Here is a 15021-nt window from a genome sequence, read left to right on the forward strand (position 1 = left end):
TTCTACCTGCTGTGGCCCTCGTGGGCACTGTTGCTATACTGACTCTTCCCTGAGCTTATATGGAAGTTCTCCAGCCCTTAACCTTTTCTGCTCCAAATTAAAGATACCAGTTTTCTTATCTAACTTGAAGAGACAAGTCAGAACCAAGGTTGCCTTGAGTTACAGCAGATCATTTAGGAATCACATTTAGTTTGTGTTTTGCTGCTTTAATGTATTTTTCTAACGTGCATATTAAAATTCATTTCTTTCCGGACTTCCCTGGCTGTCCAGTGGTTAAGACTCCGTGCTTCCAATGTAGGGGGCGAGGGTTCGATCCCTGATCAGGGAACTAAGATCCCACATGCTGCGCGGCAGGGCAAAAAAAAAAAAAATTCATTTCTTTCATAATGCAGTCTTCTTCCTGAAGTACCTAGCTGTACTTCCCAGTATAGTTTTCCTATTTTGTGACCTTTATCCATTTCTTTGCATTTTAATTCTGCCCCCCAAAGTGCAGCCTTTAACTATCCCCACTCTTTTCTGTCCAGCATTTCAAGTGCCTTTTTCAGGTGTCTTATTATAGGTAGATTTATGCTTGTTCCTTTTAAGGACTTCATTAAATAAAACACAGAACAAAATGTGATCCTCACTTATAGGATTAGCAGTTTCCTGTGCATAAGTCTCTTCATTGAACTGTCACAGTTCATGGTCAAAGTGTAATATTAGGAAAGTCTTATGGGTGAGGGAAATAGTAACGCCAAGTAAAGATGAAAGTCTTGAGGGTGTTATGAACTACACAAATTGATCACAGGAAATATACAAATATTGCAGACATGTATTGATCATTTCTTGAGGTCCACATTCCTTTAAGAATCTGATGAGAAACCTTTTCATACTCTTTCCAGAGAAAGGCTCAAGCACATGCTTCCATCCATACCCTCATCCTTATTTCACATGTGATTCTAGGAGGTGCATTTTCCCCCTGCAGCTCCTTCATGGACTCCCAATTAAGCACACTCGATACCTGTACTGTGTAATGCAATACTCATGTAGCTATTTAAGTTTAAACAAATTGAGATGAAATAAAATTAACAGTTCACTTCCTCAGCTGGACCAGCCGCATTTCAAGTGCTCAGTAGCCACATGTAGTTAGTGTACTGTACTGGGTATAAGAACATTTCCGTCATCACAGAAAGTTCTGTTGGATCACGCTGCTCTATACTTTCAGGATGATTTAAGAAAATTGAATTCCTTAACCACATCTGTTTTTTTCTCCTCTCTTCTCCCTTCCCACTCTCTCCACCACTGTTAATGGTTAGTATACCTAACTACAGAGGTGCCTTGTTTTAAGCAAAATTGAAAGTATATACTTCTTTAAAGTTTAATTAGATAGCTCATCTTCATAAAAGAGTACTTACTGAAACGAGTTCTTTTAGTAGAGTGAGCTGCTCTGACATCGTGGTAGCGTGGTCTGATTTACACAGCGTTCTCCTTGTCTAGCTGTCTCTGAGGTAATGCTCAGTGGTCACCTAGATAATTTATTTCATCTGACAAGTTGTGCCTCCAGTTTGGTCTGTTCTTCTGGTATTTTGCTTAATCTGTTTTGCTTGACTTCTTGCTGTAAGAGATCACGCCCATTATTACACTTAATGACTTCCTTGACTTGCCTCTCGTTCATCTGTTTCAGCAAAGACGACTAGGAAGACTGGAAATAAAGAGTGGAGCTAATAGGCTGTTAAGCGAGACACACCTGTATTAAGATATAAGGAAACAAATACACCTCAGGCGAAAATAGAAATAATGTAGGGATTATCCATGCTTTTGTTGCCTTGGTTAGTTTCTTCAAGCCTCGGTTTCTCAAGCTATGAAATGAAGTGGCATGCCTCTCACTAGGGCATTCAGAGTGAGTGCAAAAGGAATGTGTGATTTTGGAAAAAAAAAAAATTGTTCCTAAATTTAAACCAGGAGTGATAAATTCAGTTTAAGTTTTTGGAAGTGAGAGTTAGTCACGGGGTTTCAGATTTGAAAATCTGAAATTTTGAGGAAGCAGTTTATAAACCCAGCGTACTCTCCCTTTGGTAACTTGTTAGAGGAATGTCGTTTTTCAGCGTTTCCTGTTGCATTCAGTACTTATTTTAAAGTGGTTTCCTCATGTGACTTTCAAGTAAGAATCAAGTTTTTTGTCCTCTCCCACACATTTTTTTTTCCCCCACACATTTTAATAGACCTCAAAAATAGAATGGGGGAAGGAACTAATTGAGTAGAGAAACAAAGAACTGTAAGTACGGTAAGTACAAATAGAAAAATAAGAATAGAATAACAAGAATGAAGGAGGAAGTAGTTCACTCTTTGTTCTCAGTTTAGCATTCATTTGGTACCTCATCGAATGGAAAGCTTTGTACTAGATGCTGCAGAACCAAAAAAGGACAAATGAATGGATGGCATTAGGTGTTGTGTGTCCCTCCCAGGGAATTGACGCTGTAATTAGGACACACATACACAACTGACAGATGGTTAAAGCATAAGTGAAGGAGAGCTGTAATAGAGGTGGGATGGTTATGAGAGTGAGGAGAAAGGTTAGGTTTCAGGGGGCGGGGGGTGTGGGTGGCAAAAGTGGGCCTTTGGATGACTAGGATTTTCCTAGCTTTCGATGTGGGGGGGGGGGGGCCTGCTAGTCCCAGATAAGGGCCTGAGCAAAGGCTGGACAGTAAATGCCTGTGATAAGTTTGGGGATGGTGACTTGTAGGGATATAATTGGGACAGGCAGGTACGTGAGGTTGGATAGCTCTTGGAATGCCATGCCCAAAATCCTATATAATAAAAGTAATAAAGAAATAAATGGGTTTCATTATCTGTAAGAATGGAGGCAGTTAGATCCATAACCAATAAAAAGTGTCTACGTTTAATCCGTACAAACATTTCTATTTGAGATATATATTCTTCATGCTTGGATCTGACTCCCCCTTGGTTTACTGTAATATAATAATTGGCTTTGGAAGCCAGCATGGGGGTGGAGAAGGCCAGGGAAAAGGCTATTACTGATACACTATCCATAAACAATTGATAGTGGAAGATAAAAGTACACAATAGAAAAGCTGGGAAAATAGTGTTATGAAAAGGAAAGGGTTGGCATACAATGCGCTCTTTTTATCTTTAGTTTTGAGGTATTTGCTGAAAGCATAGTTCATTTTCTTTCCTGCCAGTAACCTACTTAACCAACTTCCTGTTCAGATTAGTGTGCGCCATGTATGACACGCATTGGTGCCTGCACATGGTATTGTAATCCTAATAGAGTATCTATGTGTGTGTAACTGGCTTATTGAAAAGGATTCTGCTGAAGGGACAAGGAGATCATCTGTGGCACGTGTAAATCTAATGTTAGGGTCTTATTGCTAATTCTCAGGCCGATATAATTCCCATACTGTAAAATTCACCTTTTTAATGTATGCAATTCAGTTGTTTTTAGTATATACACTAAATTGTGCAGCCGTCACCACTATCTAATTCCAGAGTATTTTTGTCATACCCCCCCCCCCAAAAAAAAGAAAGAAAGAAACCCCATACCCATTAGCAGTTACTCCCGATTCCCTGGAGCCACCAATCTACTTTCTGTCTCTATGGATTTGCCTATTCTGAACATTTCATATAAATGGGATAATATAATATATGGCCTTTTGTGTGTGGCTTCTTTAAAATACAATGTTTCTGAGGTTCATCCACGTTGTTGCGTGCATCAGTACTTCATTCCTTTCTGTGGCTGATTAATCTTCCATTCTATGGATAGGCTACATTTTATTATCTATTCATCAGCTGATGGACATTGGGTTGTTTCCAGTTTTTGGCTATTGTAAATAATGCTACTTTGAATATTCATGTACAAGTTTTTGTGTGGATGTGTTTTCATTTCTCTTAAGTATATGCCTAGGAGAGGAATTGGTGGGTCATATGGTAACTCTGTGTTTACACCTTTTAGGGGAACTGCAGATTGTTTTCCATTATCGTTGCACCATTTTACCTTCCTACCAGCAGTGTATGAGACTTCTAGTTTTCCCACATCCTCAACAACACTTGTTATTGTCTGCCTTTTTGATTTTAGTCACCCTAGTGGGTGTGAAATGGTGTCTCATTATAGTTTTGATTTGCATTTCACTACTGGCTAATGATGTTGACCATTTTTGCCCATTTTTAAGTTGTTTTTTGAAAAATTATTATTGATTAATTTTAAGAGTTCTGGATACAGGTCCTTTATCAGATATATGATTTACAAATATTTTCTCCCATCCTGTGGGTTGTCTTTTCAGTTTCTTGACAGTGTCCTTTGAAGCACAAAAGTTTTAAATTTTGATGAAGTTCAGTTTACCTATTTTTTCTTCTGTTGCTTGTATTTTTGGCTTCATATTGAGTTATTTTTAATATCTGAGTTACAGAAAAATTTAAGAAGCAGTTGTCTTTAAGGTCTGGTGGATAGCAGTATTTGATGAAACTTTAAAAGAAAATCATTTCTATTTCATTTCAATTACGGCATTCAGTCAAGCTAGGCTTTAAGTGAAATGAAGCTTTAAAAAATACTTTTGAGTCTGCCAACCCCTGCCCAAATTGCAGATTCAAGAGCAAAATAAATTATTGTGGTTCCTTTAAAAAATACACATTTGACATTAAGAAAAGGAGTATGAATTTGCAACCAAATCAAGACTTTGAAGACTGAACTCGGTATTGATTATTCGAGGTTTTCTTGCAGACTTTCATGTTAACCTGTGAGCTTTTACGTGGTGTCATCACGGCGTGCACGTTCTTCAAGTTTATCACTTAACAATATTTCTACAGACCCGTGTCTCCATGTCTTCTCAAGGGCGGCAGACGATCCCCAATTATGCATTTAGGTCATTTCCATTTGCCCCACTGGGAAAGTCCTTCCTTCCTTCCTTCCTTTCCCTCCCTTCCTTTCTTTCAAGATGATTTTAGAATGGTACGGGGATGTATTTTTTGGTAGAGTCTAGAAAATTGACAACTCAGGGAAAAGTCTGGGCATTTTTGTCACGGTATAATACATTTCCATTAACTGAATCTTTTTAGAGAGCTTGTTTCATTATAAAAATGAAATTGCCATGGAACTTCCCTGGTGGCGCAGTGGATAGGACTCCGTGCTCCTAGTGCAGGGGGCCCAGGTTCGATTCCTGGTCAGGGAACTAGATCCCACATGCATGCCGCAACTAAGGAGCCCGCGTGCCGCAACCAAGACCCCACGCATCCAAATAAATAAATGTTTTAAAAAATGAAATTGCCGTGATAGGCATGCTGATTTCAGTATTGTCTCTGCACATAGAGGTACGTGCAGGGTGTGCTAGGAGCGCAGGGGAAGGGCTTCACGGGGAGACGAGGTCTAGCTGCATCTCCAAGGGTGAGCAGGAGTTCGCCGCCCGCCAGAGAGCAGGAGGAGGGGTTTGTAGTGAATATCTTACTGCAGTCTCAAGTACGAGGCCCAACCACCGCAGTTTTCAGCCCCAAAGCTCGCTGCTACCATTGGTACTGACAGTTGAGAGGGGTGGTAAGGGATCCATCGCAGCTCTGCCCGAGGCCTCCCTCCCGCCCTCGCCGCAGTCTGCTCTTGATCGTAGCCAGCTGCCTTTCTGGACTCCGCATCTGTTCAGGTTGCGGGCTGCAGAAGCTATTTCAGGGCTCCGCTCGCTCCGAGGGTGTCAGCAGGAATCCTTCCGTGGCTGCTGAGGCCCTGCCCGCCCCAGGGCCCGCCCCTCCAGTCCCGTCGACACAGCTCGCTCTGCTCTCCCCGGCTCAGGGTGCCCGGCCCACGCTGGGCTCTCCCAGGACGTGCCCGGTGCCTTGGCAGGGCCTTTGCACCACTGGTCCCGCCTCCTGGTTCTGGCCCCCTCCCCCTTCCACAGGTTCCTCCTCCTGCTGCTGAGCTTTGCCGGTGGTCAGACCAAATCCCCCAGCAGTGGGCTCAGCCTTTGGGGAGGCTGGTTCTAAGGACGGCGTGCGCCTGAAACGGTCATGGAGACACTGCTTTAGAACAGCCCACGCTGGAGACTGGTGCATAGTCTCGCACTAACACAGGGGAACACTGCCGATGGTCCTCTGGCGTTGGAAATTACCGCTTCTTTCTTTAACTGAGCGGCAGGTGAAGTAGCTCTCTCTGTTACAGGATCATGTTGGATGAAAATGTAATTCCCTTGATGGCTGGAATCACGCAGCTCCGTGAGATGCTCACACGTGGGGCCTGGTCTGACCTAGGGAGCTGCAGGGGCAGAATCCCTGCACTGTTTAAGCTGTTCTTTGGGTTTTGGTTGGGTGTTGTACTCTATAGCATGTACCTCTCATTTGTGAGACTTGTATCAGTTATAACGCAAGAGGGTTTGTGCCCGGATTGTCAGCTCCCCTAACTACGAGCCCCACCTGCCAGGGCTTGGGTGTGGCCTGCATCCTGAGTGCCTGGCCCGGGGAGGCACGCACTGAGGACTCCTGCAGAACTGCTTTCCTACCCGCTCCACGCGCTCGGCTACTGGGAGGCGCCGCAGGGTTCTGCAGATGTGTGATTGTAGTTGCATTTAAAACATGTTCAAACTGTGGAAACTCTAATAGAACTTAGGTAGACTCAGATGTGCTTTATCTATGTGTCAGTGGATTGAATAGTAGTTCTGTCAGGTTCACTTGTTTTTGTGCAGATCTTGAAATAAAGCAAGCAGGTGGAAGACTCTTCCCACTGCTACCCCTTCTTTTCATTATACCTAAGACAGCAACAGGAGCGCCCTCTGAAATAAATGCAAAGGCAGCTGAGACTGCCGCGCCTGTGGGTTAGCTACTGGGCTTTGGAGCCGGTCGCATTCCGATCTCACTGCCCCCCTTGACTAGCTGTGTGACCTCGAGCAAGGACCGTAACGTCTCTGAGTCAGAGTCTTCATCCACAGGGTAGGGATAATGAGAGGCTTGTGAGGAGTGAACACAGTGAAGCAGAGTCAGTGGCTTGCAGGGCTCAGTCAGTGTTAGCGTGGTGGTGGTGGTGGTGATTTTCTCCTTAACCCCCAAATATCAAGATTCTGAAGGGTATCATTTTTTTCATTGAATTTATAAGTTGAAGGCTGCTTTACGTAAGTCCCACAAAAATGCCCTTTGCGTTTAAAAAAGGGAGGAACAGGGGTTTGGAACTGTTGGTTTAGACCGGAAGAGGCTAGTACTTCAGCACAGCTCCGCCTGGTCGGCACAGGAGGCCTTCACCCGGAATTTGGTCTGTAGGACTAGGATCCGTTGGCCTCCTAATGTCTGCCTGCGTTGCCCTCTCGTTTGTTCTGCCCAGGACTCTTCTGAAATTTGACTGAAGAAATGGCCATAAAAGAAATTACCTCGTTTCTATAAAACTCCCAGTAAAGACTTCTTCATGTGTCCATTCCACAGAAACTCCCTGCACTCCTCTAACGAGCCTGGCACAGTGGTGAACCGCTTTCCCTGTTGTCCGTGTCCAAGTGGATCTTCCAGACAGCCCTAGAGGTAGGTACTGCTGTCACCAGAGTCGCCAGAGCTGCAGGATGTCAAATAGCCTGCCCACGAGTCTGCGCTCTTGGCCTCTGGCACAGGGAACCAGTCCTCCTTTCTGACAGTGGGCCTCCATTCGCTCACAAAATTTCCTGTCTGCCTTGGCTGCCCAGAAAGAAGCTTCACGAAATTCTGCACTGCCTTAGTCTTTGCCTGACTTTTCCTGTGTCACATTGGCTGCCTCTCCCTTGAGTGGTCCTTCTTTTTTCCTTGTTTGTGTTAGCTTTATTCTGTGGAATATGATTATTCTAAAACACTCAAAATTTGGGCAAATTTTGAGTAATTTATATTTTACATTTCATCTTAACCAAATTTTACAGCTGTCTAAATGGGATACTTAGAAAGGTAGGATGGGTGGGGGCAGGTGAAAAACTTGTTGGAAAAAAACAATGGTTAAAGTGTAGTATTTGATTCTAGGGCTATTTTTAGGCTGAGAAGGGTCATGGGCAGCTTTCAGGTGCAGTTTTCCTTTTAAATTAAGACTCTAGCTACTAATGGAAGTCAGAGATTTCTTTTGCATTTTAATTCTTGTGTTTACTCTTAAAGTTATGAAAGCAGATTGTACATTGCTAAGGTGTGCTTTCTGATTTTTTCTTTGCAGATGATGATGTTTGAACTGAACAATTAAGGTAAGATTATGGCTTATGTCACATGCTTTTCTTATTCAGCTTTCTTTATAGGGTTTAGCTGATTGCTAAAGTCATGTTTTAGCTTGGGTGAAGATTATTGCCTTTGGGCAGTCCTTCTAAACTGGAGTATAAAAGGCCTTCATTTTAAGGTAAGTTTTGAAAAGAGCGTATCAGGATACATTTATTCATTCAGCTTATACTAAAGAAGTTTCAAAGCATTTTACTGTTTTCAGAGAAGAAAAAGGGGGCATTTTGAATGTTCATAAACTCATTATGTTACGTTAATGTAGAGATTGCATGAAGCTAGCTTTTGTTAGATGTCAGTGGGAAATAAGATAGTCCGTATAATTATCTGTATCACCATGCGTGTTTATGTTCAATGCTACCGTTAGACTCGGAGAGCTGTTTGTGCCTGTGTTAGTTGTTTGAGCAAAGGCCAGCGTACCCCCAAATAGGATACCTGGGAGACCCCAAATTATACATGAGAAATGTAAAAAATTGTACCCTATTTCCTGGTGTGTGGGGCTAGCGTATCCCAAATTTGTTTGATCAGAATAAGGGCACAAACTAGGAAATCCCGCATTATTATGAAAAAAGAAAAGAACTATGAAAGTGTCCTGATAGAGTTACGAATTACAAATCTCAAGGAATTTCTAAGACTTAATTTGGTAGATGTATGTAACCACGCATCTGGGTGGAGGTTGTCAGATTGCAGTCTGGTTTATAATTTGATGTACAGATCCTAACAAGTTGATGCTGTACAATGAAACTTTGTGTCCAGTGAGGCAGTTAGAGACTTACTAAAATCCTGAGATAAATGATAGACTAGAATTCAGCACATCTGTTACACCCTTGTAACACAACGTGGAACATCTGTGTTTATGTAGCTTCAAAATCACGAGAAAGGAACAATCGTGGGATGGGGGGCTGCTGGGGGAGGTTCCCAGTGTAGGGGTGACGGTGCTGAGCGGTTCTGAGGGCCCAGCGGTTAGTTCGTGAAGTGGGGTTGGGTTCGCCAGCAGAGGGAGCAGCACGTGCCAGGACGAAGGCAAGGGCGAGTGTGAGGGCCGAGCGTGTGGATGGGAATTTCACTTCCCTCTGGCAGTGCGCTTCTGAATGGCTGGTGCCAAGAGTGGGCAGCAGGGCCAGGTGTCTTGCCTTAGAAGTGGGACTTAGAACTGAGTCTCTGGAGAAGCACTGAAGAATGTTAAGGAGGGAGCGTTAGATGCTCTCCTTGTGTCAGAATAGTTGGTGTGCTTTTTTGGTTTTGCTACTCTTTTTTCCTAAGTTGAAGTCGTGTAAGCAAGATTCCAAAGAATTAAACAAAGGAACCGATTTAGTGCACTGTTACTATGTCAGGAAATTAAAGGGCTTGAGATAGTTTCAGTTTCCTCTCTAATATTAATTTAGCCTGAGCATTGGGCAGAGCCATCCACTGAAGTCGAAAAGTCTCCAAGTAGTATGCACTTTAATTGCCTCACACTTTCGTTGGCCAATTTAAATTGTATTAATTATAGTAGTAATTACTGCAGTAATTTAAAAGAGCTAATAAGAGTTAGGGACAAGTTGCCACATATTTATAAGAATGGTGTGTAGCATGTAGTAGGAAATGCAGAATTCTTGCACGTTATGGGAAGTGTTCAGTTACATTATACCGGGTCATACTTGCATATAACCAGGCGATTGCCAGGTAATGTTTGTTTGCTGCAGTGATTTTGCAAATTCATCCTAGTCAATACAACAATTATTGTTCATGCCTTTATTACCTTCCCATTGAGGGATTCACAATATCTACTTTCATGTTCAAGTTAATTACCATTTTTCCTCTAGGGCTGTGCTGTCCAATACAGCTGTTGGCTCTTTAAATGTGACTCTTCAAATTAGTGAAAATTATATAAAATTTAAAATTCATTTCCTTGCTCCCACTAGCCACTTGCGGGTAGTGGCTGACATATCAGACAGTCCAGATGGAGGACATCTCCATCGTTGCAGAAAATTCTGTTAGTGCTACTCTAAAGGTTGTCTTCTTTTACAAATATCTTAAAAGCCATTTAATATTGAAATATTCACAGTTTAAATGATATAATTTGATTCAAAATAATTGGGCAGAAGGGAGAATGGGACGCTATGGAGGAAACAAGATTTGCTGTAAGTTGATAAATGGTGAAGGTAGGTTTAGGGTCTGTGAGGTGTCATCATATTATTCTCATTATTCAGAAATTGTGTATGTTTGAAAATTTTCATAATAAAGAATTAAAACAGAAGCCTTAAATAGGAACAGCGCTCCCACCAGCCTACACAAGGGCGTCTGAATCTCCGTACCTGCCCCACCCCGCCCCCCGCCGGGGGACTGGTGGCGGGGAGGGAGTTAGTCCTGCCCCAGGGCTTCCCCTGAAGGGTACGCATGGTACCACATTTTTGTTTAATGTTCATTTCATTCCCCCTCGAAACACACAAGTAACAGCCCAGGCGCGCATTTGTTCAGAAGAGTTGGAGCTGCCCAAATGAATCTTCTGGGTAGAATGTGCTAGGTTATGATATTATATCAAAAATTCGAGTGGTGCTGACATTAATGTTAGTCAACTCAAAATAGTGTTCCTAATGAAAAGAATAGAGTCCTTTACTCGGTGGTTGGCTTCGGCCTGTTCACAGCCAGATCAGTCAGTTGTGTCTCTGGTTTCCTGCTTACCAGCTCCTATGGTGATGGCGCTGGGAGAGAGAAAGAGGGGGTTGTCTAGAAACCCCCTGGCCTGAGAGGAAAGCCATCAGTGAACACTGTCACCGTGCCACCAGAGAGCTGTTTGCAGTTGCTACAGAAATGTGCCCACTTCGGTCTCCTACCGCATCTCTAACAAATGGTGGCAGGGCTTATTGTGAGCCAAGAGGAACGGTTGAGAGGACAGTCTTTGGGGTCAGACTTGGCCTTGAGTGCTAGCCTCAGTCAGCGGTGACCCGAGGAAGGGGAAGAATGAGCCCTCAGCAGCTGTCAGAGAGAGTGACGGTCGGGTGGTGCCTGGCACGAGGCGGAGGGCTCAGTAGGTGACATCTATTGCCATCCGGTATTCCCTGCGCAGAAAGGAATTGGGGCTCTGTGTTTTATTTCCCTTAGACACTGACATTCATAGAGGCATGTAGAGCCATGTACAGGTCTAAAGGAATGTAATGGTACCCTTTTATTTTACAGGGTTCCGAAATCAGAGATCTTGAGATTAAAAATGGCAGGAAAATCATCGCTTTTTAAAGTAATTCTCCTTGGAGATGGTGGAGTTGGGAAGAGTTCTCTAATGAACAGATACGTGACTAATAAGTTTGATGCCCAGCTCTTCCATACAATAGGTGTGGAATTTTTAAATAAAGATTTGGAGGTGGATGGACACTTTGTTACCATGCAGATTTGGGACACGGCCGGTCAAGAGCGGTTCAGAAGCCTGAGGACGCCATTTTACAGAGGTTCTGACTGTTGCCTGCTTACTTTTAGCGTCGATGATTCTCAAAGCTTCCAGAATCTGAGTAACTGGAAGAAAGAATTCATATATTATGCGGATGTGAAGGAGCCCGAAAGCTTTCCTTTTGTGATTTTGGGTAACAAGGTTGACATCAGCGAGCGGCAGGTGTCTGCAGAAGAAGCTCAAGCCTGGTGCAGGGACAACGGCGACTATCCTTACTTTGAAACAAGTGCAAAAGATGCCACGAATGTGGCAGCAGCCTTTGAGGAAGCAGTTCGAAGAGTGCTTGCTACCGAGGATAGGTCAGATCACTTGATTCAGACAGACACAGTCAGTCTGCACCGAAAGCCCAAGCCCAGCTCATCTTGCTGTTGAAGTTCGAGAGGTTGCCCGTGCGATCTAACCAGCTCACACACATGCACAGATAAGCACAGGGTGGAGACGAGAATTCGTGTTTGCAGCGATGGATCACGTACTCATGAAATTAAACTAACCACGTTGCTGCCTTGTTGGTGGGTGGGAGAAGGGACACATCCACTCCCAGGAGAATCTCTTTACTCAGTAATGGCACCTTACCTTTATAAGTTGTAACGGTTGTCTAATAATGTTTAATTTAAATATGTATGTCACACAGCTAATAAATGAGATGACCAAGACTTTATAATTAAAACAAAACACTTGAGTATTCTAGAAGTTACTGTTTTTTCCCCGGGAAAATGGAGAACTACTTTTTCTATGTGTATATTTTTATGTAATTAGCACTCTGTTCCTGGTTTAGGGAAAACATGTCCTAAAGCAATAACGTTAGATATTAAAGATTAAAATCCAGTGCATTTGCCGTGTAGTCATGTGATTTGAGGACGTGTTCATTCGGTTTAGAATTATGTGCGTGTTCGCTTTTTCATTCTACGTATCAGGAGTGATCTCACTCGTAATCACTTGTCACTTGTGTGCCCCCCTCGCCCCCCCAACACAGAAGCCGGCTTTGTCACTCTTGGAGGAGGTACTGCTTCTGGATTGTACTGTGTGTGCGGGTAAATGAAGACATCTTTATTTGGTCATGTATTTATTCAGTGTCTTCTGCGTCACTGAGCTTTGTTTAGTGATTTGGTCTCAAGGAGATTTTTCGTCATTCTGCTGCAATGAGCAGCCTTATTGATGAGCAAGTTGTGGTCTTTCGTGGGTAAAGTTCACGTGCTGCGCCATTCATGTGGATCCCATCCCGCAGAGGCACACCAGTGCCAGGCGCACGCGTTAGTGAGGACAGGACCCTTGGCTGTGGAGCGGTGGGTTATCAAGCCACATGCTTTTGGGGGGTTGTCCTGTGCGGGGGGGTACATTTTGGAACAGCTAGGTTGAGAGATTTCTCTCCCTGGCCCTGCTCCTTGGAACCACTTGACACAGAACACCAATACAGTAAGCTCAGCTTTTGAAAATCTAATTTCCTAACACAACAGATTTGGCTCTAAGCAAAACATTTTCACATTTTAAATTTGGGGAAATTAAATCTCTCTGTAGTCTCAGGTTAGAGAGAGCTGTAGTTTTTATTATTTATAATCAATTATGCCCCCGCCCCACCAAACTATAATCCTCCATTCAGAAAACAAAATAGGAATCCACCATTAACAAACGAGTGTATATTATATATTCCCTTTGTTTTTTTCTCTAGGGGACTTGCCTTGTTATTTTAAATCAAGTGTACCCATTGTTTAGTGACTTGCCCTTTTCTCTTAATCGGTCTGGATATATTTCCATTATATAGTAGACCTCCCTCATTTATTTGCTGCATGGATGTCTAGCAGTTTATTCAAACTGTTCTCTGCTGATAGCTAGCTAGCAGTAGTAAAGTTTCCCACACCTTGCTCACCAGTGGATATTAGGAGTACGTTTTTTGTTGTTTACCATTTGAATAGGTGATAGAGTCACACGGTTGAACATTATAAGGCACAAGGGACAAGTATCTACCCTTGCCACCGAGTTCCTGCGCATGGAGGCAGCCATGTGTCAGTTTCTTGGGTATCCGTCTAGGTTTTTAGTACGTAAGGAAAGCATATTGTGTTAGTTCGCTAGTGCCGCCATAACATGCAGCTCAGGCAGTTTAAACAATGGGGATTTCTTTTCTCACAGTTCTGGAGGCTAGAGGTCCAAGATCAAGGTGTTGATAGGTTTAGTTTTTCCTGAGTCCTCTCTCCATGGCTTGCAGGGGATCTTTCCCCTGCACACAACACTTCCCCACCTCCACACCCACCTGTCTCTCTGTGTCCAGATTTCCTCCTCTTATAAGAACACCAGTGAGACCGGATTAAGGGACCACCCGAATGGGCTCATTTGAACTCACATTAACTCTTTAAAGGGCCTGCCTCCAAGTATAGTTACGTTCTGAGGGACTGGGGGCTAGGCCTGTTGATTATGAATTTTTTGGGGGGGGACACAATTCAGCCCGTTATACGTCTGTGTGTGTGTGTAGGTATTTACAAAATGTATAATTTTGATACTTGTATAGATTTAACTAATACCTTAGTGGTTTTTCTAAACTTCTAAGCATCTTTTCAATAACCTTCTTTTCAGCTAAATATTCAGGGATTAGATTAGTTGGCATTCCAGAGGTCTAGAGCTGGGCAGCAAAAAAAGGATCAAAGGACCGAATCCTCGTGTGTGTAGACAGGCTGACGGAAGGGAGAGTAATGCAGCTCCACGGCGTGACGTAAAGGGACCCGGTGAACAGAGGCTGACCAAACCCAGCACTGAAATGGGACGAGAGGAGGAGGAACAGGACCTGACTGAATAGCTTCCGCCTTCACAGCAACGACAAGACAACTCGCTGACCTGACGGAGGAGCTCTTCAGACAGCAGCAGAAGGTAGCTGAAAATCTGAATCTTTTAAGAAAGTAACACGGGCTTTGCCTGGCAGGTGTTATTGACACAAAGATGAGAACTAGGGAAAAAGTGAGAGCTGGGGAGCAAAGCAGGTGACTGCGGTGGCGGTGGTGGTTGCAAGAGGGGCGAAGCAGCTGCGGAGCCCAAGGGAGCAGGCAGGAGGGAAGGACGGGGGAGGGAGCTGTCCCGTTCAGGGCCGGGGCCCGGTGTTACGAGGCCTACGAGGCCTGGTGGCTGCCGCTGTAATGACAGGTGCTTTCGTGCTGTCTGCGCATGTAAAGCCTTGGAGACAGAGTTCAGGGTTAAGAAAAAGGCAAACTACTGAACTTGGGAGGATGGACAGTTGTACACTTGCCATTCGATGTAGCAATTACAATGTGCCACATGGAAGATGGAAAAGTGCACGTTCCTCAATGAATTACTGCTTTTGTCACCTTTTTCCCCCTTGGGGAAAACTCCCTAGTTGAAGTTAAAACATCCTAGATGGTCCTCATGTTAAAACCTGGCGTTTTACATTTCTATAAAACCTTGTGTAAGCTTTCACTTTA

At 43.6% G+C, this 15021-nt stretch overlaps 1 protein-coding gene across 6 annotated transcripts in view; it reads left to right on the forward strand.

Moving 5' to 3' along the window:
* Positions 1-12429, forward strand: part of RAB9A (RAB9A, member RAS oncogene family) — a 53716-nt gene extending 41287 nt beyond the window's left edge. For 4 of the 6 annotated variants that reach the window (XM_036839802.1, XM_036839801.1, XM_036839800.1 and 1 more), the window contains 3 exons: positions 7384-7476; positions 8123-8150; positions 11335-12429. In XM_036839802.1, the coding sequence (XP_036695697.1) occupies positions 11366-11971 (606 nt within the window). In that variant the 5' untranslated portion in view covers positions 7384-7476; positions 8123-8150; positions 11335-11365 and the 3' untranslated portion in view covers positions 11972-12429. The other 2 variants (XM_036839803.1, XM_036839805.1) reach the window with 2 other exon arrangements.
* The last annotated feature ends 2592 nt before the right edge of the window (positions 12430-15021 follow it).

This window comes from Balaenoptera musculus, chromosome X (genome assembly GCF_009873245.2).
Source record: "Balaenoptera musculus isolate JJ_BM4_2016_0621 chromosome X, mBalMus1.pri.v3, whole genome shotgun sequence".
NCBI classification, from domain to species: domain Eukaryota; kingdom Metazoa; phylum Chordata; class Mammalia; order Artiodactyla; family Balaenopteridae; genus Balaenoptera; species Balaenoptera musculus.